This window comes from Eschrichtius robustus, chromosome 10 (genome assembly GCF_028021215.1).
Source record: "Eschrichtius robustus isolate mEscRob2 chromosome 10, mEscRob2.pri, whole genome shotgun sequence".
NCBI classification, from domain to species: Eukaryota; Metazoa; Chordata; class Mammalia; order Artiodactyla; family Eschrichtiidae; genus Eschrichtius; species Eschrichtius robustus.
The window spans coordinates 63067692-63089251 of record NC_090833.1 but is presented as its reverse complement, the minus strand read 5'-3'; the positions used below and the strand labels follow the sequence as shown (position 1 = coordinate 63089251).

Sequence of the window (21560 nt, the reverse complement as noted above, 5' to 3'; positions counted from 1 at the left end):
ACTTCTTGAGTAATTAAAAATTATGTTGTGTTTGTTTTTCACTAAATAGTTGTTCATTAAGATCTTAGGAAATGCATTGATGCATATTTTTTATTTTTTGTTCTTTAATCATCAGGATGTTACTGAAAATTCCTCAGATCCAGTACTTGACTTGCATATGTCCTTGGAGGAGCTATATGCCCAGAATCTCCTGCAAAGACGGGACGAGAGTCCGCCTTCAGTGGACTTGAGCATGGGGACTGCTTCTGGCTTTACCATAAATGATTATACACCTGCCAATGCTATTGAACAGCAATACGAATGTGACAACACAAGAGTGTGGACTGAACCTCACCGACCAAATGAAGTTATATCAAGTGTAGAACTGAGTTCTCCTGTGCTGACTGATTCAGCTGGAAAGGTAACATTCTAAAGAGATGGTTTGTGTATGATGATGAGGTTGGGGACAGTGAAGGGTTAGATTATTCTGGCTCATCTGGAGCCAGCGCTTTCCTGATACTGAGATTTTCAGAAGACAATCTATGAACTTGTTTTGTTTGTAGGTTCTTGCTGAATAAAGCATAACCAGTTAGAGAACATGGGTGATGTTGAAATCATACTCCAAAGTCTAGTTTTCCTTTCCACATGACTTATTTTTATTTTCTGACAGGGCTCCAAGTTCTTAATTCAACAGGGGTCCCTGGCCTCTGCTGCTGAGTGTGTCATGCTCCAAACTATATCCAGAGAATCTTTCGAGAGGACTATTACGATAGCAAAAGGCAATTCTAGCCTGGGTAAGTTTCTTATTTTCCACATAACACCTTTCCTCCCAAACCCCTGGCCAAGAGGAAATATTGAACATAGTTTCAATGTTTTTGAGTGTAGATAAGATAATAGATGTTGTAAAATTTCGCATAGGTTTTTTTTTTTAAGCATTTAAAAAAAACGTATTTATTTATTTATTTATTTATTTATTTTTGGCTGTGTTGGGTCTTCGTTGCTGTGCACGGACTTTTTCTAGTTGCAGCGGGCGGGGGCTACTCTTCGTTGCGGTGCACAGGCTTCTCATTGTGGTGGCTCCTCTCGTTGCGGAGCACGGGCTCTAGGTGCGCGGGCTTCAGTAGTTGTGGCACGCGGTCTCAGTAGTTGTGACTCGCGGACTTTAGAGCACAGGCTCAGTAGTTGTAGCGCATGGGCTTAGTTGCTCCAAGGCATGTGGGATCTTCCCGGACCAGGGCTGAAACTCATGTCCCCTGCATTGGCAGGCAGATTGCTAACCACTGCACCACCAGGGAGATCCCTCCCCTAGTTTTTATGGTTATTCTTTTTATGTACTCGTTATTTTTATCTGAAATGGTTAACAGGTTTGTTTAATTCAGACTAGCTTATAACTCTCACTCTCCTAGTTATTTACAAGTATTCATGAGCCTCATTTCCGTTCAAGTAAAAGATATATGAAGTGTTTATGTATGATACAGCAAATCAGAAAAGGCATTCTTAGAAAATGAAAAGTCAGCGATTTGGAATTCTAAATTCTTTGGAAAAGGAAATTATTAGTTTCTTTGAATGCTACCAGTTATGCATAAGTCAGTTAGTATTTAATTTCTTTGATTTGCTGAAATAAAGACTAGAAAGACAGGAGGTGTGCAACCACCAAACTTTAAGTGCAGTTATTCAATAGTCCTTCCCAGGTGGCAGGACTTTTGTGTCCTCTTTTACCCATACAGGGTTGTGGCTGGTTAATAATCCCAAATCTCCTGAATTGGGCAAAGAAGACTCGCTGTAGAAATAAAATCCTAATTACAGTAGCTAAAATTATACCCAGGCACATCACATTTGTTCTTCTTTTGAGTTAAGCAGTGACATGGCTCAGCTCTGTCTTTAGCGCTCGGTGCTGATCAGTAGGGCCATAAATCAGCTTCCCTGGAGGTCTGATTACAGCTCAAGACTCTCTGGTTAGCTGTGCTTCAGAGAGCTTTTTCCTCCTTCTAGGATGTAGCCAGCCAGCACCCTTTACATTGGTGTCTGTGGTGGGGTTTAGTTTCCTTGTTAAATTCTGGACTTGGCAGAGAAGCCCAGCAGTGCTTAGCTGGTGACTGGGATTCCGGTCTCTGCCTCCTTCTAGATTTTGTTCCATTTGCTAGCAGCTGGGCACTACCAACAGCAGCTACATGGAGACTTATAGCAGAGAATTTCTACTTAATTAGCTTTACTGTTTCTTATATATTACATTTAACAGAATAATATATAACTTAAGCTACAGAACTTTCTCTAATTCATTAATTATGGGATATGTACTATAGATACCTAAACATGTCAGACATGTCTCATCTGCTAATGCAGTGTTTCTGAAAGCATGTTGCTTACAATACTAGTTTTGTAGGCTGTTAATAGGAGTTATTAAATGGGTTCCAAGTTTCAAAGTTTGGAATGTGATAAACTTAAGGAGACAGGTGTTTCTATTTTCATCACTCAGTAGCTTTGAGAGTCAAATGTGCATTGTGGATCTCTAAGAAAAGGTTACAGGATGCAGCATTTCTCACATGTCATTGGCCATTTTTTTTTATTAACTCATAAGACAGAAATTTTGCAGAGCCCATATGAGAAATCGTATTCTAGTGTATTTATTTCCTCAACTCTCAAACATTCATTATTTTCTGTATTCTGGCTACTATGCATAGGCACCATTATATAATCATTTTCCTCAGGGAATATGAGGTTAGGAGAGTAGACTAACTGACTTCTAAAATCCTCAGTGCATTAAAATGTCATACCTGCTGTGAGAGACCCTCATGCAGAGAACATTGAAGCCTTAAATGAAGGAATAGTTGATCCCTGCTCTCTGAGTGTGGAGGAGTTTCTAGAAAGGTTTCAAAGAAGAGTAGATGTTTGATTTAATCCTTGAAAAAGGAGATTTCTACCACCTCGTTGAGGCATTAGGAAAGTCGGAAGAGCCAAGGCAGAGAACTGTGAAACACCACTGAAGTTTGTTTGGTGTGGGTGAAGTGTGGCATAATGGCGGGCAAAGTAAGAGTTGAAGCTGAAGGAATGGTAGGTGGGAGACAGCTGCCGGGCGAGTTCTTCGTGTGCAGGACACAGGACCTGCCTCAGGACACCCCCCTGCCTTAAGCGCCAGTGGCCAGTGGGAGCTAAGGGCAGAGGGGTGACGTGACCAGATTTGTGTTTTACGATCATTCTGGCACAGGTGGATGAATTAGATCGGAAGCAGCTGGGAGGCTGCTGTAAGAGCCGGGGTTGGAGTACATCTGATTTTACAGTCTGACCCTGTGGATTGCTCACCAGTTCTTAGTTTGCTGAGAGAATGTTGAATTTTGTGAAATCTTTTCTTTCATCTGTTGAGACAGTCATATGGATTTTTTTTGTTTTTTCTGTTACAACGTCAGGATATATCCTTTTTTTAGTGTAGTACAAGATACATAACATGCACTTGATCACTTTAACCATTTTTAAGTGTATGTTTCTGTGGCATTAAGTACATCACATTGTTGTGCAACCATCACCACCATCCATCTCCAGAATTTCATCTTCCCTGTGTGAAACTCTATACCCATTAATCACTAACTCCCTATTCCCTCCTCTCCCCTAGCTCCTGGCATCCTCCCCATTCTCCTCTCTGTCTCTACAAATTTTGACTACTCTAGGTACCTTATGTAAATGGAATCGTATGGTATTTGTCCCTCTGTGACTGGCTTATTTCATAATGTCTTCAAGGTTCATCCATGTTGTAACGTGTCAGAATTTCCTTCCTTATTAATAAAAGGCTGAATAATATTCCTGTGTGTGTCTGTGTGTGTGTGTGTGTTTTACGCCGAATTTCATTTATCCACTTATCTGTCGTTGGAAACTTTGGTTGCTTCTACTTTAGCCGTTGAGTTTTGATTTTAAAAAATATACCAAAATGATTAGGATTTCGGGGGAAAAAAAGAGTAGGAGGTGAAGGGTCCTTGGTTTCATATCTGGAAATCCACTTATACCTCAATAGTTTGATTTTAACATTAAAATATAAAAGAACTCTTTAATTTGCTTTGTGAGACTAAACCACTTACTTGTGTGAAATTATAACACCATTAGTTTACCAACCAAACTGTAATATAAAAGTGTTAACATATGTATGTAACATAATATATCTTTTAGTTTTACTTTTCTGCTTAGTTTCCATTATTTGAATAATGTACATACCCAAAATGCTTATAGGGCTTTGTCCTTAGCTGTTTGATTTCCTGGGACCCAGTGGAGTTCCTGGCATCTTGGAGTGCAAATTCTGTATGCCAGAGCGAGAATATTTCTCTCTTATCTCATTTGACAGGAGATTTCAATATTCAGATTTCTACAATGCCCAGAGTAACTAGATGTAAAGGAATAATGAAAAAGGCCTATTTTAAAAATCTCAGTAGAACATCAGAACAATTTAATTAAAGCATTCATTTAAGCTTTTAATGTAGGAAGGTGTTGCCTTTACAACTTGAAGTAACAAAAAGTGTGGTAGTATTTTAGAATATCTAGTAGAGACTGGTTTTGTGCTGGTAGGAGAGTGTGTCATGAAAGGGTCTATCACTGAACACATTTTCATAGAATAGGTCTCTTCTTTATGTGAAGTTGTTTGCAGTTTTCACTTTCTGGGTAATTTGTTTCTTTCCTAGTTATAATCAGAAGAAATTATTAATAAATGATAGGCTTCTGTAAAAGCTGTCATCATCCATTTGATGTGATTTTAAGAATAACCTGGGTTTTTTAAACTTTGTTAAATTTAGTGGCGGGATGTTATATGCACATATACACAGTTATGTACATATGCATATAGTGACCTTTGAAAAATTTAATCTTGATTATTTTTGATAGGTCTGTGGTACATTGGCTAATTATGTTGTACTAGGTCTTGAAGGTAAAAAAGTAGGAAGGAAAGGAAGGTGTTACCTTTTCTTCGCTGATGAGGTACAGAAACATAGACTCAGGAATTTCTCTGGAACCAGGACTCAAACCTGAGTCTGTCTCTGGTTTTCACACACCATACAAGGCACGTGAGTCCTTGAGTCACTCAGAGCTGCAGTGGCATTGCTGTAATAACAAGCTTCATTTTGAAGCTGAATTACGATTTGCATTAAGGCATTAGAAAGCAAGGTAGCTTTGGATTGGAGATGTCTTTAAATATATTCTGTGAGTTTTCTTTTGTACTTTACTGAGCACTTTGAAAGGAACACTACATTGTGCTTTTCTCAAAAAATTCTTTAAACAACCCTAAAAGTGGACATTATCCCCATATTACAGATGAGTAAAACGCAGGCCATTGTGAGGTTAAGTCAGTTGCCCAAAGCCACACTGATTAGAAGTGCTGGAACTCAAATTTGGAACCAGTTTTTTGGTTCTACAGTACATGGTTTGGGCTATCCTACTATACCTCTTTTAGGAAAAAATTGAGAGATCTTATGAGTTACAGCCAAAATCTAGTCAGTGGATATTACCTCGAAGTTATTGAAGCCCGAAAATGATCATCTGGTGAAAGGAAAGTATAAGCTGAGCTAACTGATGTCAACCTCTTTGTTTATGTGGTTGACATGACCTGACAGCCTTAATAACTGGTAGAGTCATGAGTTAAGTATGCTGTTAAGAATTAATTTAGAGGTCATGTTGACCATAGCTCGTGAAGACTTGTCGCATGTCTGTGGCTTGCTCTATTGCAGAATGCATGGTGCCAATGAGAACAAGATGATGGCTTAGATACCCAGGATGGGCCACTGAGTTAAGTTGTGTTTTGTAGTCATACGTTTTGATTTTACTATAGTATAGTTGTCTGGTGGGTCTTGGTGGGAAAGATGGCAGCATCAGGGCAAACCAGAGGACCTATGGAAACGTTTCAGAGCCAGCCTCTTTGCTCGTATGAAACCCACCTTGGATGAAGCAGCGTCTAAACTTGTTTTTTGGTTTATGGTAAGCTACTTAATAGCCATGCACTTAAAAATCGTTTGTGTGAATCTCAACAGAATCTTTTAACTACATTTGATTAATGGTTCATTCCTATCAGAAAATGGTAACTAGGAGCCTGGATGGCCCAAATCGAGGCATGAAGTTATCAGGCTGGAAACATATTGTAGTCAGGATCATTGTTTAAAAAATATTTGAAATATCATGTCTAATTTGGTATAGTTAAAGTTAATATTCAGAGAGAATTTCTTTCTTTTAAAAAATTATTAAAAACTAAAAACGGATTATTGACTTCTCTCAAAGTTTTAATAAGAGAGTTATAGCTCTCCTTATATTGTTTAATTATATAATCTTGTTTTGGAAGGAACTTTTAGTACTTGGTTTTAAGTGAATTTATATTATTTTATGTAAAGTTTTAAATTTCAATAGGTCTTATATTTTTGAAGTAATAGAGTGAGGGTAGGGGGAGAAGGGAGCATTAATTCAGATGGGTTTGTTGAGAATATTTTTCTGAGGAATTGATATTGAAGAATGAGAAGTTGTTAGCTGTGCAAGAGCTGCAGAAAGGGGGTGTCAGGCAAAGGCTCTGAAAAGGGAGACTAGGTATATTTCTGAAAGAAGGCCATGTTGCTGGAACACGGTGGGGGGGTGGGGCAAGGAGGGCATAGCCCAAAGGAAGGGTGCATGTCGGGAGGGCCAGGCCAGGAGTTCCATATAGACAGGGCCGTATAGATAGGTTGTATATTTGCACAATAGGAAACTGTTAAAGGATTGTTAGCAAAGGGAGTGATGTGATGTGATTTGTCTTTTTTGAATGGTTGCTCTGTCTGCTATGAGAAGAATGCATTGGCAGGGACAACTTTGGAAGCCAGGAGCCCAGTAATGAGGCTGGTTCAAAAAATGAGGCAGGAGAAGTGCTGTCTTGGTCTAGGTTTAGTGTGGATGTGGAGAAAGGTGAATGAATTCAAGATAAGTTTCGGGGATAGAAATGGTGGAACTTGGTGATGGATTAAATATAGGGAGTGAGAGAGAGGTAGGAATCCAGAACAACTCCAACATTTCTGCTTTGAGTAATGGAGAGCAGTATGGTGGTACCATTACCAAAAAGGGGAGGACAAATGGAGAAATAAAGGGAGATGGAGACTAGGGAATTCAATTTTATACTTACTGGGGTTGTATTTCCTATGAATCATTCAGGGACCATGTCAAGAGGGCAAACAAATATCCAAATCTGGAGCTCATTGAAGTTCATATTTGGAAATAAAGTGGTAATAGATTAATGTTCACATCAGTTTAATTCAACTGACTACTGTATGTTCAGGCACTGTGATAGGCACTGTGGATAAGACTTGAATACAAGCTTCTTGATGTTAGGAATTCTGTTATGCTTTTTTATATCAAGCTACCAGCATAGTACTTAGCACATAGTAAACATATAGTAAATATACACCAAATGAACAAATGATCTAGAAATCAGGTAATATCAGAGAGTTTCTTAGAGAACTTATTTTCCATTTATAGTCCTGCTCTTCATTCTTTCGAGTATGTAAGAGTTGAACTATTATTATAAAATTGATTTGATACTGTTAAAATGTTCTCCCTGAGAGAGCTTTCTGTGTAAGTGGCGACACATCACATAGCCTAAGCTACATTCACTCCACAGTGTAGACCCTGTTTCATCTCTAATGTATTTAACATGGAGTGTCTTTAGGTATAATACCACAAACATTTCTAAATGCTTTCCTTTTGATTGTTTTTTTTTTTTTTACTGCTGAAAAAGTTACTCCTATTCTTTTATCTGTGAATCCACAGGGATTGTTAAATTCAATTAAAATGAATTTGAAAGTCATGCTTTATAAAAAAAAAATAATTTTATTGAAGTATCGTTGATTACAGTGTTATGTTAGTTTCTGGTGTGCAGCAAAGTGATTCAGTTATACGTATATACAATAGTTTACATTTGCTAATCCCAAACTCCCAATCCATCCCTCCCCTACCCCGCCTCTCCCTTGGCAACCAAAAGTCTGTTCTCCCTGTGAGTCTGTTTCTGTTTTATAAATAAGTTTGTCGTATTTTAGACTCCACATGTAAGTGATATCATATGGTATATTTGTCTTTCTTTGTCTGACTTACTTCACTTAGTATGATAGGCTCTAGGTCCACCCATGTTGCTGCAATTGGCATTATTTTGTTCTTTTTTATGTGTGAGTAATATTCCACTGTGTGTGTGTGTGTGTGTGTATGTATGTGTGTGTGTGTGTGTGTACACACCACATCTTTGTCCATTCATCTGTCAATGGATATTTAGGTTGTTTTCATGTCTTGGCTATTGTAAATGGTGCCGCTGTGTATTTTAAATGGGATGTATGTATCTTTTTGAATTATAGTTCTTTTTCTGGATATATGCCCAGGAGTGGTATTGCTGGATCATACAGCAATTCTAATTTTGCTTCTTGAGGAACCTCCATACTGTTTTCCATAGTGGCTGTACCAATTTACATTCCCACCAACAGTGTAGGAGGGTTTCCTTTTCTCCACACCCTCTCCAGCATTTGTTATCTGTAGACTTTTTAATGATGGCCATTCTGTGACCGGTGTGAAGTGGTACCTCATTGTAGTTTTGATCTGCATTTCTCTAATAATTAGTGATGTTGATGAGCATCTTTTCATGTGCCTGTTGGCCATCTGTATGTCTTTGGAGAAGTGTCTATTTACGTCTTCTGCCCATTTTTTGATGGGGTGGTTTGTTTGTTTGTTATTGAGTTGTATGAGCTGTTTGTATATTTTGGAAATAAAGCCCTTGTCGATCGCATTATTTGCAAATATTTTCTCCCAGTCCGTAGGTTGTGTTTTAGTTTTGTTTATGGTTTCCTTTGCTGTGCAAAAGCTTATAAATTTGATTAGGTCCTATTTGTTTATTTTTGCTTTTGTTTCTATTGCCTTGGGAGACCATGAAAGTCATGCATTTAATGTGTATCCCTCCTTTACCATAGGAATGACAGTAAGTGCTAATAAAGACGGCTTGGGGATGATTGTTCGAAGCATTATTCATGGAGGTGCCATTAGTCGAGATGGTCGGATTGCTGTTGGGGACTGCATCTTGTCTATTAATGAAGAATCTACTATCAGTTTAACAAATACCCAGGCACGAGCCATGTTGAGAAGACATTCTCTCATTGGGCCAGACATAAAGTAAGTATCATTTGGGTCCTATTTTGGCTTGGGAAATTCAGGAATTTCAATTCATTAATCAGAATTTTTTTCTCAGTACATACTTCTGTTTGATATACAAAAATTATTATATATTTATTTAATATAAATCACTGAAGAATTTGACTATTCCTGAGAAGTTATTGATTGTATTGATTGTAGTCTTTAGGACACTATATCTACAATCAGTAACTTCTTAATACTAACAATACTGAAATACAGTTGACCCTTGAACAGCACAGGTTTGAACTGCACAGGTCCAAATATACACGGATCTTTTTCAGTAAATACACAGTTGGCTCTCTCTGGGTTTTACATCCTCAGGGGCAGCCAACCTTGGATCAAAATTTCCATCTGAGGTTGATTGAACCGTGGGTATAGAGGGCCAGCTGTATTCTGCCATTTTATATGTAAGGGACTTGAGCATCCATGGATTTTGGTGTCCATGGGGGCACCTGGAACCAATCCCCTGCAGATGCCTAGGGACAGCTATACTTCAAAACAATGTTGCCTTCTATTTTTATTTTTAATTCTCCAGTGATTTCTGCAAAAATCTTAGATGTGAGAGAGATGAAATCTCTTTCATAGAGCAGGACAGTCCACTCTTAGGAACTTACAAAGAAGTTTGGATTGGCCTCAGTAGAGCAAATTGTGTGCTACCTAATGATCTGTATGAATCCTCCAAGTCAGCCAGTTCTTTAAGGGCCAGGCATGGTAAAGATCATATAGAACAGTGTCAGTCTGACCCATAATTTATCCTTTGTTGAACTGCCTCATGATATAAGAGAATTCACCAAAATGTTGATACAGTCTGACGGTAGGTCATTTAGGCTATTTTGTCAGGAAGTGTTTAAATGTCTCATCATCCCATAATGTACTAAAAGCATGTCATATATGTGGTTTGTTTTTTAAGTCACTAGACATTTCTTGAGCCAGCATAAAAATCAGTGCATAACTTTATTGGCACACCTCAACAATGTAAAAGCGTTCCTTTTTTTCTCTAGCATTAATAATTGAATATTTGCATATAAGGGATAAAATAGTAAAATAAGAGTTCCAGGAAAGATTGTTTACTTTAAATTGATGTGATGAATACTAGTATGGGAGACTTTTTTTTTTTTTTTTTTTACAATAACAATTCTATAATTTTTTTTTTTTTAATTTATTTTTGGCTATGTTGGGTCTTCGTTTCTGTGCGAGGGCTTTCTCTAGTTGCGGCGAGCGGGGGCCACTCTTCACCGCGGTGCGCGGGCCTCTCACTATCGCGGCCTCTCTTGTTGCGGAGCACAGGCTCCAGACGCGCAGGCTCAGTAGTTGTGGCTCACGGGCCTAGTTGCTCCGTGGCATGTGGGATCTTCCCAGACCAGGGCTCGAACCCGTGTCCCCTGCATTGGCAGGCAGATTCTCAACCACTGCGCCACCAGGGAAGCCCCTGGGAGACTTTTTTGTATTAATATTATCTTACTGACTGCATTCTGTATTCTTCTTCTGCAAAATACATATCAGTAGAGCTTAGGTAAGAAAACTGTATTTACAACCTGTTTCTCATTTTTCTATCAATAAAAAGCAGAAAAATATATGCTGTTTAGAGTGCATTCTGCTGTCTTATAAAAAGGAAGTTTTATTTTTAGGGCAGAATTTCACTCAGGGGCTTTCATATTTTTGCCTGCCTTTTTGACTTTTATTTTATAATGAAACAGATCATCAGATCATGTGACGGTTCCATAATTATCTTATTAATCATGCAAGTACAAGTGAAGATCATTAAAAATGTCAGTGCCTCTACAATAAATAAAAAGAGAAACATTAAGTGCTTTCCTCACCACTTGCAGGCTAGTGTCCCTTCATTTTGCTTCAAAGATGAATGATACGGATCTACATGGAGACTCTTTACTGCCGGGGTTTTAGCTTATGTAGTTTTGAGGTACTATAAAATACAGATGGCCTCGTAACTGGTCATTTGATTTATTGTGTGATAATGCACGTCTTATGTCGTGAGCCCTGATGCAGGTCTCCTGTCCACTTTTTGGCACTGAGCACTAGAATTGGTGCTTGGTTTTAACCTTACCTCGCCGTTCTAATGTACTGCAGAACTTAAAAAGTGGCCCCAAAATTAGATCATTGTGACATTGATTTAGTGTAAGTCATGTACCTAGTCAACTCTAGAAAAGGTGTCAGGTACATTTTCAGGCTACAAAGCCTTTTTCTCCTTTCCTGTTTTGTGTTTTTTTTTTTGGGGGGGGGGTGTTTGTTTTGATTTGTTTTGTTGTTTGTTTTCCCACCCTCTGATTTAGCACCAGGATTTACCCACTTATGCATTCAGCAGCTTTATTAAGACTGTGAAGAGTATCTAGAGAGCTAGTTTCATAAAAAATTGCTTTAGGATTCCAGGAAGCAAAATGTAAGGTAGTATCTTACATTGAAAAGAGAAAATAAGAAAAATCCTACGACCTTCCCGTCTCTGGAGATCAGTCAGTCAGTCTCCTTCTCACATGCTCACATGCGTGCATACACACACTCACAAACACACCCACAAATTACATTGATTTCTCCTCAGGTATCCTATTAAGGCTGTGATTCGGATGGCTATAGTCTTGACTCATTGGGTAAATGATAAAAAGAAATGAGAGTCATAGAATTCTTTTTCAGAAAAATTGTGTCAAGTGGTAAAGCAGCCATTTAGATTGACCAGGGCTGAGCATTGTGTTCCATGCATTTTGCATGAAGTGTTTTTGGCCATTTCTCCTCCCCATCGCTTGCCTTCGTGAAGCAGAAGGTTTAAAATTACCTTGAAAACTCTGTGGGTAATCCTTCCAAATGGAAAGGCTCGTCCTTCCATTACTCTGCATGGAACCATAATGTTAAGTGCCAGTTAAGTGTTGTGGTCATTGCTTTAATCTAGGCTCCATCCATGTCTCTGCCTCTTGATTTCTTGTTAGGAAGCTAGCTTAATCTGGGCTGATGGTGGAGGAATGTATTGCAGGGACTTAAAAAAAAGGACTCTAATTTGTTCAGTTACATAACGGATTGGTTTTAGGAAAAGCATTGCTTATTGAGACAACACACTGGCTTCTTTTTTTGCCGCTTACGAGAGATGACTAGGAGCTTTGTGTATGCGTGTTCGTGCGTGCCTGGGTAGATAATTTGAGTTTCAAGAGTTCAGGAACAGCCAGTGTAAGTTCCAGGTTTCATTATTTTCTATGGAAAACCAGATGTGAAGCCTCACCAGAATGCATTCTGTCTCACTTCGCACTCCACCTTGCCAGGAGTGCTTATATTTCTGTAATAATAGCCAGGGTTTTGCACTTAGCGGCAGCTGCTTGTAACATCTGCCAGATAATTACCGAGCTGAATCAGAATTCACCTGCCTTAACCTAAAGTGTGGGATGAATTCCTGATCAAGGAATAAAAGATTGATTGCAGTTACATTTTTCTATGCTTGTTAATAATCAGTGCTATAGACACCAGTAAAGAGCAGATGCTTTTCTGGGGGAGGTGTAGATAGGAGGGAGGTGGGAAGGGGAAAAAACAACCGGGAGCACCCACTTTTAACTACATATGTATGCATCTCACATTCAGCACAAGACATTGACATTTGTTAACACCATTGTAAAAAGATGCCGCGGTGTATGCTTCACATTCTAGATTCTCTGCAGCACCTGCTGACGATCGAGCCCCCTTTTATGTGTGAGTATTGGCGATTCAAAAGCTCATTATGGCTGCGTGTTACAACTTGTCTGTGAAACCTCTTCATGCTTTTGCAGCATCCCAATGTGGCGATAGACCCAGATAGAGATTCAGTGTATATACATTTTGGCTTTTTTTTTTTTTTCTCCTTTATGTAAGAACATACTTCCAACAGCTATGAGATGGTTACATTTTCACATTGTACTGGTGATTATGAACTCATTTGAAAATCATACTTTCCTACTACTAAGCTTTCCAGCTCTTTTTTCAGGGAGTGATCCTGTCTGCATATGCAGACGCAACCTCTGGATTAATAGCTGTGTCACATTTCAGCATCACTAATGCTATTCTTTTTCTTCCACTCCACGTGTAACCTAAGGTTAGTTTGCCTTTAAGAATTTTTAATACAACTCTCAAATAAGCAGTTTCAGTGTGTTTATGCAGTTCATAATGTAGTTTGGTGTTCTTGGTTGGTGTCTGGAGGTTTTGTGTGGCCGTGTGACCAGGCATGTATTATAATTGTCCTGCATGGGCTAATGCATTGTGGGATGCTTGTTCTGATGGCCTTGCTGTCTGTGTTGGGCTAAATATTTATGAAAACTGCTTTCTTTCCTCTTTCTCACTGCTCTAAAATATCAGAAAAATATTTGTAAAGCTCTTCCTCCCCCACCTTTTGGTAAAGGGTAAACACCTTTGAATAAATATAGAGGAGAATTCATTTTCGACAGTGTTTGGGATAGAAACAGCTTTTCCTTCTCAAACTGATTAAAAAATTAAATACTTTTAACTGATTATTCTTATTTTGCCTGTTGTGTTCTGGCTTTTTTTCTTAAGGTATTATTTATATGAGTTTTAACTTTACTGAACCTTCAGAAATAATACCAGTTTTCTTGAATAGGCTTTTCAGGTTTTATGTTTTATTTTTCTTTGTGTAAAGGCAGTCAGTCTTCTTCCCCAACCTAACGTGTTAAACATTTTTGACTCATTGTTTTTGAAGGGATAAATACAAATTTGCTATTCAGTAGACTTTTGTAACACTATAGAGAAGGTGTTTTTATAGATGAATTAATAAAGTAGCGCCAGAATTAAAATGCAACTCTCTCACCCAGCCTAGTCCTAAATCCACTGAAACTGTGTTTTTTACTTCAGTTTGATCGTTGAGGTAAAAGTGTCACAAAGTGTCGTAAGGGTCTTCGGCTTATGCCAGAATGATCAGGTGTGGCCAGGCTGGCTGGCGCTCTGTTAGAGCACTGTGTTATGTTTGTATTGTGCTTCTTGGCTTACAATAGCCTCATAAAAAGTGACATCCTTTTTGTGATTGAGGATATGGAGATTCACTGGTGGTGATTTACCCTACCAGAACACGCCGGAGAAGCAGCAGAACTGTGTCCTCTGACTCTAAACCTAAGCGACCTCACAGAGTGAATGCTTTTTATGGAAATCACCAGTATGTCTGAAATTATATATCTTCCTCACTCAATAAATTATGCCATTGGTATAATTCTTATTTTATTATAACATGAAAGACAATCCTTTTTCTTTGCCCTTTAGTGCTAAGGTTTTGATACTTATTGTCTTCATGGGTAAGCTATGGTTAGCCAGTTTAATAGTCTTCATGATTTTTGTGAAGACTTTTTTAATAGTCTTTGATTTTTGATACATACTTTTGTTTCTTTGCACAAATATGCTGAACGGACTTCAAATGCATTCTTTGTCTTGCCTTACTATTCATTGATTTGAGGATCTCGGAACAGACTACTTAAACAAGTCAATCAATTGTGTAGCCTGATAGGACAGCAGTAAACTTAAATTTTCAAATGTCAGTTTCTAAGCATTATAGCTGTAATAAGCATCTTACTCTGTGCCTTCCACATTATAGGCATTCAGCCAGCACTTGTTGAATTAGTAAGAGACCATTCAAGTGTACACAGTAGGCTTTTCTCTGAAACCAAAATGAACATATAAGAAGTTGCTACAGATTAGTAACAGAGTCTTTCCATAAACTTATAATGGTTTAACTTCAGACTTGAGAGTTAATCATTTAATAAAGCTAGGATATGATTATTGTAAATGCTTGTTAATGTCCAAAATTAATTGTGTATTATGGGAGAATGTAAAGTAATTTGGTATACCCAATGTTTTAATAGAGTTCACCTAATTTGTTTCTGCTTAAGGAACCCAAAAATCTTTGGACAAAATAATGTTATTACTGACAATTATTTTTCTAAGGATTTATAGATCTCTTTAATTTCAAAAAATTCCTGTTAGTCTTCTCATCTGGAAATAGATATTATGCTGTTTTCCTCCCCCATATGATTATTGGTAAACACATAGTTTATTTAAAATTTTAATTTCTGTTGTTATTCTTGCCTATAGGATACTTTATCCTTTTGAAGTTTGGATTCTCTACTGAGTTAAGCCAATTTAAATGAGTTGTGTGAAAAAGTAGAGGTGAAGGGACAATATAATTTTATTTTATATTTTGGAAGATTCCCCTAACAGGCAAAACTTTGCTTCCCTTTGCTTTCATGGATTGTGTCTTGTTCCAGAATTACTTATGTGCCTGCAGAACATTTAGAAGAGTTCAAAATAAGTTTGGGACAACAATCTGGAGGAATAATGGCACTGGATATTTTTTCTTCCTACACTGGCAGGTAGGTGAAACTGTAAATCTGCTACAGTGAATGAATGATACGGCAGGTTATAAAGAAGAGTTTTGAATCCAGAATCAGAGAGTAGTAGAAATGAAAAAGACTGAATTCCTTTTCTCTCTTTCAAGATTTTAAAAAATATTCACCCCTTTCCCCCATATTACTTAAGGAGTGATCATATATTGTGGAAAATTTGGAAAAAACTGTGAAAAATCAAATCAAGAAATTAAAACATCTTTAGTTGTACCACTCAATATAGCACGTTCAACATACTGAGTTTTGGGAATTTACCCCAGATACGAGTATGATTTCATGAACTCCCTGGAACCTACAATTTGTATGGTATTGTATCACTTTTCCTCTTTCATGAACAAACATTTTCAGAAATTTTATTTCTTTCTTTATTAACGTACATACAGATTCAGAAACATTTTCAATAGTTACGTTTTTACTCTTTTGGAGAACGTGGAGTTGAACGTCTTTGTATATATGCATGTTAGGAAATAGTGTATATGGCTTTTTAAAGCCTTTTGATGCGCAGTGTATTAAGAACCTTTAAATAATACAGGAGAAGTAGTCCCCCCCACCCCCCCCCCCCATTAGGAAAGGCAGAAACTAGGTTTTGATGCTGCTGCTGAGTTCAGCACAGGGAGAGAAATAACGTCTTACTGCTTTTCCGGGAAGAATGCACCGCTTTACACTTCCAGCTGTGGGCCTGTGTTTTTTCAGTTACATTAGCAACTGAGTAACAGATTTCTCTTTAAGCATGCTGTAGAGAAAAATGGCTTTGCAAACATTCTGAGGTTTGCTCACAAAAGTTCTAACATACCCAGGGCACCCTGGTGTCCAGTGACTTTGCAGGCGTCACGATATCACATTGCTCTTTCCTCTACAAATTGCACATGGCTGCAGCTATCCAGAAAGTGTCAGGGAAGGAAAGGTGTGTTATGTGTTTAATAAAAGCGAAGAATGTCATGGCCCTTAGGGCCTCTTGAATTTTATGGGAAAAGGAGTATTCATTCCACCCTGTACAAAACTCAGCCATACTCCTGTCTAGAATTTCCATCTCGGGGTTAATGACATGAATTGAGTGCAGCTACCTGGTACTTCCTATTAAAATGGTTAAAAGCAGTAATTGCAGTGTCCTCTGAAATATCATTTCAGATGGCTTAATTAAAGAATATGCCAAGATAACATGGTATTCTTACTAAGTTCTGAGGCCTTAAAAGCACTCAAAAATTTACTATTAGAGCGAAAGAGCCACTTTCAACACTGTGCTTCCCTCCCAGCACAGAAAGGAGAAGGGCCTGAATTGTACAATGCTGTGACTAGCTGCTTCCCTGCAGAAAAAGTATATTTGCTGTTAATGTAAGGGTGCTCAAAACAAAATGGTCTTCGTCCTACACAGGAGGAATCTGCACCGGAGAGGTTAAGTTACTTGCCCAAGTTTCATAGCTAATAAGTGGCAGAGTCAAGGTTAGATGCATGCAGTCAGGCTCCATGTTCTTAACCACTGGATCCAAAAAAGAAGAACTGCACGAGCCCAGTATAAAAATATGGGGGCAGCATAGCATGGAGGTTGAGAGTTCAGGTTTTGTAATAAGGTGGCCTCAATTCAAGTCTCACCTCTGCTCCTTCACTGTGTGACTTCGTGCCAATTTCTGGCACCTTAATGCACATGAAAGAGAGTTAGTTATTACAGTCGACAGAAATTTCGTTGATATTCAATAGCAAACACGAGTGCAAAATTCATTCTTGGCTGAGTGAGTGCTGGGGAGAAGAACCGGTCCATTCTGCTCTTTGGAGCACATGACCCAAGGCCCGTAAACCCCAGCCTAAGATGGATAAAGAACAATCAGCACATTTACAGGAGCATATCTGGGTTAGTGAAATGATTCGAGATTGGAGAATCATTTGAAGGGAATGGGGTTTTTGTATCAGAAGACTCAGGATATTCATCATCTTATAGCTCAAAAGGCAGGAGCGTGTGATGTAATGTGTGTGCTTGTGTCTGAGCAGCTCCCCCAGCTTGGGCTTTAGGGGTAAGGACTGAATATTTTAGGTACTCTTTCAAAGTTCTCATTCCTGTCTATGTTCCTTACCTGCTTTTCCTATCATATTCTCTCCAGTGGTGTTTCCAGAGGGTTAGGCCTTTTATCTGCCTCGCATCTTACGGATTGAGCTTCACTCAGACTAGTTCCCAGTCAGCTTCTTAACATTGTTTTGAAAATCCTTCTTTGGATCCGTTCTCAACCATCGTGTCCCGCTGTCGGGCTTAGGCTCTGGGGACCCCAGCCTCATTCAGAGTCTCCTTCCTCAGTTTACCCAGAAGGGGAATTCAGTCACACAACCGATGGGTAGGAACCACAGGCAGGTGGATTTCCTTTTAACAGATGAAAAACAAAAATCTAACATTCAGGTCAGAGAAAGAATGAGACGTTCAGGGAGAGCCTGGACAAATTGTTTGGCAGAAATGTTGGGAAACACATTCAAACACAGTCTGATTATTGGATTAGCTGACTTCTGATCTCAAAGTCTGAAGGTGATATAATTTGACAGAATTATATCTGCTCGGATATACTACTGTGTATCACTAAGGTGTATTTTCATGTTCATGCTGAGTAGAATCAAATTCAGTATTCCTGTCAGGGGAGAATGGATATAATCTGAACGTATACTGTCTTGAGATTTTTTCAATTTCTATAAAAATCAACTGCAAACATTTATTGAATTAGAGTTTTTAAAGCCTTCTCTATTTTCAAAAGAACATGTGGGCATATTTCTTTAGAAATCCATTTTTTACTAACAGCGTAAGCCCACACCATAATTGATTTAACCATTCTCTATGGCTCTTACAATGCCATTTATTGATGCAAAGTGTTCCTTTGGGAAAACAAAATGTTTCTTGACAAGGTTATTATTTTACGGTTTTATTTATAGTCAGTTAACAGATTGGACACATTTTGCTGTATGCCTGGCATTTGGCAAAATCTGAATTCCTACAGAAATTGAAAACTGACCTTGAACACAAGCGTACTGTAAATTGCTTCCTGTAAGGAGAATTCTGTGTCTGGCTCCTTTGGATGGGCTGAGCCGGACCATAAGCATTTTCCATCTGTCTTCAAAAGTTGAAGGGAAAGCATTGGTCCATCCTGAGGAAGCAGAGATGCTACATTCCTGGTGTACTTGATGATAAGCTCTTTCAGGCCAGGGATCGATCAGGGCTTTGCAAGCTTATAACCCACACGGTGCTTCTACTTTCTTGTGCACGGTAAGCATTTAAGAAATAACTTGTTGAATAGTTTTCTTTAAAATTCCGGCATTTTCCCTTTATTTTCATGCCTTTCCTTTCTTCGTCCATGTTTCGTTAGGAAAGAGACAGACTAGACAAGATTCTTTGTGTTCTGCTATATCTCCAGACTCAGTTATAGTAGATTGATTGTAATGTATGGTTTTTATTTTATGTAAAATAAAATACAGGTTTTATTTTTCCCCTTAATGTAAATTATTATCTACTTATTAGTTAAGTATGGTGAAAACGTAATGCAGTTCTGCATTTTTAGCCAAACCAACAATAAAGTACATATAAGATAACCTTGCATGGCTTTACTAGGATTTGGGAGTACTCACTGTGTAACTCTTTAACAGAGACATTCCAGAGCTACCAGAGCGAGAAGAAGGAGAGGGGGAAGAAAGTGAACTTCAAAATGCAACATACAGCAGTTGGAATCAATCCAGGCGGTAAGAACTATTTCTGTCTTCCACCTACTTGGTGTTTAAAAATAGGGAGGGGTGGTTTCAAGTACTGGATTGCAACTTGCTACTGTGACTTTGAGCAAGTTGTTTAATATCCCTTACCCTCCATTTCTTCATGGGCACAGTGGAGAAGATAATTTGTATCACACAGGGTTAAAACTAACATGTATTTGAGGATCTGACACATAGTAGGGACTAAATAACCTAGAGAAAATTATGCATAGGTAGTTGGAATATTTTTTGTAGAGTTGATCTTAGGTAAACCACCAAATGTTAACTTGAAATTTTTCTAGCATTTGTAGAAACGAGATATTCAAGCATATATATTCAAACTGTGTGTGTAAACATCTTATCATAGGCTGCAGTTATTCTAAAACATGCTTTTTCTAGAACGAATCTCATATATAATAGAAAAGATGACTTCCCTAAATCTGCTCGGATATACTACTGTGTATTACTATGGTGTATTTTCATGTTCATGCTGAGTAGAATCAAATTCAGTCTAATAGGAATTTTTTGAATCCTGATTATGGACCCAGATGAGAGGCAGGTGATTTTGTGAAAAACAGGGAAGTGTAAGGCATAAATATTGCCTTTAAAGAAGCTATTATGCATTTGGGGAGGCAAGATATAGAGACACACAAAGTATTTAAAGAAAAATGTAAGGTATTTTGCATTAAGTGTAAAATATAAGTAATTGTTGGGTACTTTCTCTAAACAGATCTAAAAGTGACCATCACAAAGGTGCCTTTTACATGGTAAATACTTAATATTTATTCTACAATGAATAAATAAAATTCTCGAGAGAGAAAAATTTCTACTCTGCAGATGTGTAGTACAGTTTGATGAGTTTCCTTGCTTACAAATGAGCTTGAGGCTACAGCCATCACATGTAAACATTCTCTAGGTCAAATCCTGTTCAAAGTATAGGAAACCTTTTATGTTGCTTTCACGAAAGACAGTAAGCATTTTCAGCCATCTAAAATGACTTTTTGATTTGAATTTTTTAAAAACTGTTTAGACTGCTTAGAGAAATTAAGGTCTTTCTACATTATTACCCACATTGACAATATAAGTGGTAGATCTGTGGCAGAAAAAATATTATAAGATATTAAGTTCCTTGTTTATTTGAAGAAAGAGGCAGAAGTAAGTTAGATAGAATTATAAATATTAGATGAAATTATATATCTATCTATATATATGTATATATACACCCAGTGGAATGTTACTACTCAGCCATAAAAATAATGAAATTCTGCCATTTACAGCAATATGGATGGACCTAGAGAATATTATGCCCAGTGAAATAAATCAGATAGAGAAAGACAAATACTGTATTACATCACTTATATGTGGGATCTAAAAAATAAAACAAACAAATGTATATGCAAAACAGAAACAGACTAACAGATATAGAAAACAAACTAGTGGTTACCAGAGGGGAGAGGGAAGACTGCAGGGACAAATTAGGGGTAAGAGATTAAGAGATATAAACTACTATGTATAAAATAGATAAGCAACAAGGATATACTGTATAGCACAGGGAATTATAGCCATTATCTTGTAATAACTTTTTTTTTTTAAATACGTTTATTTATTCATTTTTGGCTGCGTTGGGTCTTTGTTGCTGTGCATGGGCTTTCTCCAGTTGTGGCGAGCAGGGGCTACTCTTTTTTTTTTTTAAATTAATTAATTAATTTATTTTTGGCTGTGTTGGGTCTTCGTTTCTGTGCGAGGGCTTTCTCTAGTTGCGGCGAGCGGGGGCCACTCTTCATCGCGGTGCGCGGGCCTCTCACCATCGCGGCCTCTCTTGTTGCGGAGCACAAGCTCCAGACGCGCAGGCTCAGTAGTTGTGGCTCACGGGCCCAGTTGCTCCGCGGCACGTGGGGTCCTCCCAGACCAGGGCTCGAACCCGTGTCCCCTGCATCGGCAGGCAGATTCTCAACCACTGCGCCACCAGGGAAGCCCTGTAATAACTTTTAATGGAGTATAATCTGTAAAGATACTGAATCACTATGCTGTACCCCTGACATTAATATATGTTAAATCAACTGTACTTCACTTAAGAAACATTTTTGAAACAATAATTAAATTTTTAATTTAAAAATAAAAATAAATAGTAGAACCTTTTAAATTTGGGGGAGAATTCAATATCATAATGCATGTAAAGTCCTTAGTACAGTGCCCAGTACAGAGTGAGCACTCAGTCAGTGTCGATCTTTTCAGCATCTTCATCATCGTTACTCATAACAAAGAAAATAAAGCGTTGAACACAGGAATCATTATGAAATTTTCTTATGAGAAGGGTATAACTTATGGACCAGAAGATTTTTATAC

General features: G+C 38.0%; 1 protein-coding gene across 7 annotated transcripts in view; it reads left to right on the top strand.

The window, feature by feature from the left end:
* MPDZ (multiple PDZ domain crumbs cell polarity complex component) overlaps positions 1-21560 on the top strand; it is a 172666-nt gene that overhangs the window by 105427 nt on the left and 45679 nt on the right. For all 7 annotated transcript variants that reach the window (XM_068553691.1, XM_068553686.1, XM_068553692.1 and 4 more), the window contains 5 exons: positions 116-400; positions 650-773; positions 8913-9111; positions 15366-15470; positions 19116-19208. In XM_068553691.1, the coding sequence (XP_068409792.1) occupies positions 116-400; positions 650-773; positions 8913-9111; positions 15366-15470; positions 19116-19208 (806 nt within the window). The remainder of the gene's footprint in view (positions 1-115; positions 401-649; positions 774-8912; positions 9112-15365; positions 15471-19115; positions 19209-21560) is intronic.